The sequence below is a fragment of the Lepisosteus oculatus genome, chromosome 11 (assembly GCF_040954835.1).
Source record: "Lepisosteus oculatus isolate fLepOcu1 chromosome 11, fLepOcu1.hap2, whole genome shotgun sequence".
NCBI classification, from domain to species: Eukaryota; Metazoa; Chordata; class Actinopteri; order Semionotiformes; family Lepisosteidae; genus Lepisosteus; species Lepisosteus oculatus.
Window position 1 is genome coordinate 26100768 of NC_090706.1, and position 7832 is coordinate 26108599.

A 7832-nucleotide genomic window follows, 5' to 3' on the forward strand; every position below is an offset into this window, starting at 1 on the left:
TCACAAGTACAGCTAATCTGAATCTCATACAATTAGACCCAGCAGTTGTAAAAATCAATATTAGCATATCTAAAGAGAGGAAAATGAAGGCAAAATCTCACATCATGAAAGAGTCAAAGATTTCAGAGTTACCTGGATAGATTATAAATGTTCTGCCATTATTTTTTCATGTTAATTATTAAACTGCAAAGCCTGCTTTTTAAATATACGTGTCCGTGTGTTTATGAGGCGCACATTCAAAAATCGTATAGATCTACAGGATTCTTCAAAGAACTGGAATATTTATATATTGACATTTAGGTTATTGCGTGACGGGTGGTAATCTTCCATTTATAACAATTTTTATGCTGCGAAAGATACTATCAAGTCCTGCTACCACTTTTCATCTAGGCCAAGCTTTTCCGTATGGCCGCGTTTTTCACTACGTTAAGCTGAATAAAACAAAAAAACTGATCCATCACCATTTTATCTTTATGCATAAGTCAATAGAAAGCATACACGGAAAATTCTGAGCTAAATTCATTTTCTACTCTACTCTTTTTGTTAAAGGTGCAGGTTTGATTATATTTCATGTTGTAAAACTAATACTCCCTACAGCCAAACTTTAATTGGCATATCTGAAACGATGTATCAAAGCATAATAATAATAATAATAATAATAATAATAATAATAATAATAATAATAATAGAATACAATCCCATCCAAAACAATTGATTATTGCAAACATTATACCGTTAAAAATATTAACATATTAATATTAACATAAATGATTAATCTGTTTACATTTATGTGAAACCCATAATCGATAACCATACTCTAACTTATGTAGATGCTTCTCGCTTGAAATGGTCAAGTGGTGACACACAGCACCGGCATTTCATTGAAGTTTCACAGGAAGTGCACACTCGTCAATTCATTTGGAAACAAAGCTGACGTTAAGCCTACTGTATCAATGTAAAAAACAGCTTTGTTTCAGAAAAGCCGTGCGCTATTCTTGAGAAAAAGAAAATCTTAGTACTCATATTTTCATCTCTTATCTACATATTTGTCTGCCAACTTAGATAAATGCCCTTTGCACTAGTGATTTTGATCAAATTCACATATAATTTAGACAAAGAAATTATAATAATCAGTCACTAACAGAAGAAATGAGTGTCAAATGAGCCTTCATTTCATATCAATATTAGGCTGTATAATCGAAAACAATATATCGGTATAACGCCTGGATGGAAATACACATCTGTAAATAAACCCTATTCTATTGTTTCCGAATACATTTTTACTACAGTGGCTCTATATCACAATGAATTCAGGATCGTGACGACTGGATTTTACAAAAATGTAGCTTTTCATACTGAAATCATCACAGTTCACATAGCGACACATCTGCACTGTCTTAAGAAAGCTCAAGAACGATCCAAGACAAAAAGCAATTACCATAAAATACACGTACATTCTTCACCTTCTTTTAAAATAGGTCACAGAGTGAACAGTATTTAATAACACCTTTATGTATTTTTTACTTACCTGGAAGGAAGATTGGCGATTAGAAAAACCCATATAATTATCTTCAGAGAGTAAACAGGCTTCGTCACCGCAGTCGAATATTTATATGTTAAATTTGGAGGAGCCATGATCACCATCTTCTTTTTTCCTCTCTTTATTGCAGATGGACGAGTCCCTTTATTTACTGTCTACCTTCTCTCTGATACATTACACACATAGCAGGTTGCATTAGCATTCGGGTTTGAAAATGAGATCTGCAGCGGTGCTGCGGAAGCAGTCAGACCTGATCAAATCAAAGCAAGCTTCCCAGATCTTAAGAAATAATTGCAAAAAAAATTACATAAATGCAACAGCCCAGGAAAACCTTAAAATCCAGCAGCTAGCAAATATATTGGAGCTTCTGACTGAATGCAGATTAACTCTGGGGTCAAAGAGGAATTGATGCACGTTGCTGCAGCACAGATCAACACATGCGTGGTTTCATCGCACAGCAAAAAAAAAATAAACCTTACTTCGCTTCTCTTTTTAATGCACGAATGGTGCTCAGTTGCAAGGTTTTAAACAGAAAATACTAAAAATCCACAGAGGCGGTTCTGTTAAGCTATTGTTCCATGCTTTGCAGAGAACTTGGTGCTCAATATAGATAGAAGCAGCACGAACCCAGCCGGGGAAGTACTGGTTTGGCGACGAGAAAGCGTGACAAATCACAGCGGTCTATGTAATGTATAGGCTCTACAGGATATGAGATGTATGAAATGGAAGAAAACGTTTTTAAAGTGCAAATTAATCGATGAGCAAATAGTTCTGTATATATACACAAATTGTTAAATGTGATGATGGAATTATTCAACAAAAACTACTGAAGCATTCATAATTCAGCCCTTCATAAAACTGAATCTGAATGGTGTGTAGTCGTTCACTGTCGATTTTTATACAAATGTACTTATACTACATAAATTCGAAATCTGATCAGATGCTTTGAAATGTTTCATTCTGCGCGCGTTAATAATACAATATATAATATGTTTTGTTTGAGACAGACCATGAACTTATTTGATTGCGTTCCGTTATTTTGCATTTTCTCCACTTGTATCTCCTTCCTGATGTACTGTACGCGACATTATTATCGCAACCCCCAAAGTAAGCTAATAGTTAAAGACCATTTCCGCTTTACGATTATAAAGATACCATATTGCAATTCGATGTTATGCAATGTTTGAATATAATAACACACAACTGGATTCCGCTAAAATGTGCTCTCACAGTTCACTGATGCATTACTGCATTTGATGGGATGCAAAGTTATTAACATCTGAAACATTCCGTGTGACAAGGTGTGCGAATCCCCTGTGACGCACGGACTAGCATTCTTCTACATCTTTACCTTCAAGTCGCATTTCATACAGTTACGTACTGTAGTTCATACTGTAGCTGTTTACTAAAAACCATGTACAACAAGCCTGTTGTTTATTCGTCCTCTTTCTCAGGAATCAGAGTTCCTTCTTTTTTTCCATTTGTTTTAGAGTTATACAGTAAATTTGCCTGTTCTTTTATAGACAGGACTTTCAGAACCATAGTCAGCTCCTTTGGTCTACAATAAGAAATTACTTAAACTAGAAATCAGTTATCACTCGGCCAGACTATAAATGAAGTCTCTAGGTCACATCTTGTTTTTCTTGGTCATAAAATGTGTCACATCATTATCCAAACATTTCATTTAGAATAACTTATCTTCTAAAAACAACGTCTTTCGTGAACTGCTAAGATTTGTCAGAATGAGATGCCTGTGTTGGGGATAAGGATAGTGATGGAGTGTATAGCAAGGTCAAAGTAGGAAAACAGGAAATGGGCAATATACTGTGTTTATTAAATGTAGCACATGAACTATATCTCCAATTATTGATGTCACAATTAATGTTTGTGTAAGACTTGGTTTAGAGAATACGAAATGCAAATTATTTGTTTCCATCTGAGGTTAAAGTGCCATAATGCCCTTGCTGTTAATCCCCAAAATTGTACCTTAGGGAGGATAGAATAAAAAATGAAGCAGATTCTAGTACAACTGCCATTTATGCCTTGAAAGACTCAGACTTGAAAATGCACTTACATAATAGATACCGTATGAAAATGTCTGTTGTGTCAGCCAATCTGCTATTATTTATGCATTTCTATGTTTACTAGCTTACTTAGAAGATGCAGAACAGTATTCTGCAGTAAATATGGGTAAAAGGGGAAAAATAAATACAAATCGCAAGTGCAGGCAATAATAAAATTACGTTAAACCCATAATAAAGGTAAGCACAATAACAATGACACAGAAAGTGCAATCAAAATGGTGCACAAAAACACAAACAAATCAGAAGTCCAAAAAACTATGAAGCAAACAGTACATAGATACTAGAGATGAACAACAGCAATGTAAAAACACATTGGCATGTGTTCCATATTACTTGAGAATAAGTACAACAGGCAAATGTTATTATCCAACTGAGAATTAAAGATATACTTTATAGTGCATACAGTATTAGAGTTATTGAGATTAAAGAAAAAGTAGTTGAGAGCTGAGAAGTTACTGTGAGGTGTTCAGAGACTAAAGAATTCTGAATTCCAGGGGCAGTTTAATTCCAGGTGTGAAGGAGAAGAATGAATTAATAAACAGAGATGGAGTGTACAATAGGTGTAGTGTCAGAAGGAGAGAAACGGGCAGGGAAAGAATGTATATCTTATTAATTGTCATAAATATATATGTAATTTGTAATGTGATTAACTATAAAATGTAATAAATGGCAACAGAATCACAGCACATAAACCTGGTAACATAAAATCAAGATTAATGTTCTAAATGCTGGATCATTCTAACAGTCCTGACTTCTGAAGACACATACTGAGAATATCAGAGTGATGTTTTTGTAGTAGGATATATGACAACCACATGCAGGGATGCAGCTAGTACATCATGACCTCATGCTGTCCCTTTATATATCAGATTCTGGACAGGGTGCAGTGAAATGTGATTCCATTCATCTTGGAATCACAAACCTATTTGTTGTAGGAAGACCAGGATTACTGTATGGTGGTGATCTGTCTGGTGGCCCCCTCAGATATTCAGCAGAGCACAGATCAGGGACATACAGTACACAGCAGCAGTCTCACAAAAAAGTCAGTCCTTGTACAGCATGCAGACAGAACTAGGAAATTGAAATGCCTCAGTGTTGCAGAAGGAATGAAGGGGATGAGGTTACTGAATACTGTCTATGTAGATCCTGACAATGAGATTGTCCTTAATCACCATCGAAAGTGCTATAGATACACTTGCTAGAGATACCTCCCCACACCATAAAATAAAGATCACCCCCAGCATCTGACTGACCAGTACACCTGTTATTGGAAGAGGTGTTAGTGGAGCCAGCAGGGAGTGCTCACCCTGCAGTCTGTGTGGGTCCTAATACCCCAGTATAGTGACAGGGACACCATACTGTAAACAGGCACCGTCCTTCGGATGAGACATAAAACAGAGGTCCTGACTCTCTGTGGTCATTAAAAATCCCAGAGCATTTCTCGAAAAGAGTAGGGGTATAACCTTTTTCCCATTGGCCCTTACCAATCTTGGCCTAATAATAATCCCCTTCTAGTTCTCCTAGTTCTCCTCCCCACTAATAGCTGATGTGTGGTAAGCGTTGTGGCGCACTATGGCTGCCGTCGCATCATCCAGGTGGATGCTGCACATTGGTGGTGGTGGAGGGGAGTCCCCATTACCTGTAAAGTGCTTTGAGTGGAGTGTCCAGAAAAGTGCTATATAAGTGTAAGCAATTATTATTTTTATTATTATTATTATTGGCTTCACATACAGTAGAGTTGTTGACTGAAGCCGATAATGATGTTCAGTGCAGTTGGAGGATTACCCATGGGTCAGAGAGCCTGTTTGTTGTTTCCTTTAATATGAGTCTTATAGTTGTCACACAAATGAGCTTTGCCAATTTTCCTCACTTTGGCCAATGCCTACAGTAAATAACCTGAACCCATTTGATAGTGCCATTCAACCAACTTTCTGTTCAGTGCTTGGTGGAAGTAAGTGTTCCCATCTTACTGTATAAAACATGTATGGAACAAAAATGTTAACACCTGCATCACTGATTTGATATAACTAGAAAATAAGATATTTTAAGATGTCTTACTGTATATGTTTTCAATACATTATTTAATTATCAGAAAATTCCGTATGCCTGTAAAGTGTTGTGGCTACCCCAAGCCTTTCCTAGAAACACAGGGGCTCAAGATACTAGACTTTGAAAAAGATGTTAGCCTGTTGCAGGGCACACACACATAAGCACACATACAGTAAACAATTTAGAGACACATGTTAACCTTGCCATGTTTTCATGAAGTGGATGGAAACTGGAGTGTTTGGAGAGAACCCCACACACAAATACCACACAGGGTGCTAAATCCAGTCTCTGGGCAACACTACTATTCACGACAAACCAATGGCAGTTTTGATTTAGAATTTAAAATGTACATTTCCAGCAATAAGTGGTTTCTTTTGGCTCTTCCCATTGGGACTGAAATGCATTATGCAGTTGAATAAATAGGTTTCATAAATAAGAAATATATTTCATGGCAATGTACAGTAGACCACAGATGTCAAAAATAAATTAACATACTGTAGTTATGGATATCGTTATGCTTCAAAAGAATGAGTAGGAAAGCTTTTGAGAAGATAATAATAGTTCAGCCCAATTATATTAAAGCTGAGCAGCCATCGGCCCTGATATACAGTTCTAGTCAAAATATACAGATATCTCTTTCATACAGAGATACTAATCTAAAACATACCGGTGCTGTGATTAAACAGAATAATTCAGCAAATAGGTGCTGCATGCTGTGTATTTCATGTGCCAAAAATTTTAAGTGCTGTTAGGGAGTGAGACTTAGTCCAGAAGCAAAGAAACAATAGAAATGAGAGAGAAAATTGCTTTCCATTCAGATATTACTAATATTACTATACATTTTCATTTCTTTGTCATGCTTCCACATTATTTTTTTCTATGCCTGGTATGCTACAGATTTGTTTTTTTTAAGTCTCATTAGCATTCAAACTTCTTTTTAAAATGCTTTTGTGGACTTAGTGGAGCACAGATTGGCATTGTTGCATCTATGTTATTGATGGACCATGTTCAATTTGTAATTTTCAGAAAATATAGCCCACTTAAATGTTAAGTTAATTAAAATGTATACTTATCTATCCGAAGTCAGTTATAACTTGGCAGTTATTGTAAGGAGGCAATTTAAAAAATGTCATATGTGTAACGAGATATGTTATGTGCTAAAATGAGATGCAATACCCACAAGGGCACTCTGTTCTCACAAATTCAAAGTCTCATACACATTCTCCTCATTTTTTAAAAATGTACACAAAAACTGTGTATCCCCACATAAGAATAGCCTCCCTGTCACCTCCCACACCCCATATGCTCAATTTTCTTCAGATCTCTCTGGGACACATACAGTATCTGATACAAGGAAATCATTCATATGGTACAGTATTTTCCAAGTGTTGCATTTTAAAGGTAGTACAGTATGAGAATTATAAAGATTAAGGCAGTTGTAAAACCGAATTGCTAAATTGATGTTTTCTGTATTCAGAGGTCTTTCAATACAACAATATTTTACTGTACTCTCAATCTTTAATTACAAGCACACGTCATATTCTCCAAGATGGAAACAATATAATGGGGGTTCAATAGTGAGAGTACATGCCAGACCATTCCTATACTTGGAAACTTTTAAATATATCAGCTTTTAGTGTTCTACTTCACATTGCCTTGCATTACAGATCATATATGTTTCTTATCCATTAAAAAAACTATCGTTGTTTTCTCTAAAGCTTCAAATTCTTGGAATACACAAGTCAATTCATCTTGCTTGGAGGTTTGTTTGCAATGGCAGTTTAACAAGCATTGAAGTTGCACTACAAGAATGTTAAGTCATTTTCAACCACACAGATACAGTATATGAGGTAGGAAATAAGTGTCTAATAAAAAAGATAAAGGTGTACTATTTACACTTTCTTTTAAAAAAAAATGGTAACCTGCAAAGCATATTGAACTGAAAAAAAAACACACCAAAGAGTACATTTGAAAAAAAAAGACATTTTAATTAAATGAAGGGTTAAGAGTGGCTGCAGACTTATTGACTGACTTTTAGGTAAACCTTAGTACTAATCTTATTGAATGTGCTCTTCCTTAATGAGTTCCCAGAGTTGTCACATGGGAGGTGGGACCTATTCTGCTTCTGCCAATCAAGGGCACATCGTTTACCTAATCCC

At 35.8% G+C, this 7832-nt stretch overlaps 1 protein-coding gene across 1 annotated transcript in view; it reads right to left on the reverse strand.

Moving 5' to 3' along the window:
• Positions 1 to 2358, reverse strand: part of gabrg2 (gamma-aminobutyric acid type A receptor subunit gamma2) — a 39549-nt gene extending 37191 nt beyond the window's left edge. Inside the window, exon 1 of the mRNA XM_006631814.3 lies at positions 1529 to 2358. Coding sequence (XP_006631877.2) covers positions 1529 to 1644 — 116 coding nt within the window. The 5' untranslated portion in view covers positions 1645 to 2358. The remainder of the gene's footprint in view (positions 1 to 1528) is intronic.
• Between the last annotated feature and the right edge of the window lie 5474 nt (positions 2359 to 7832).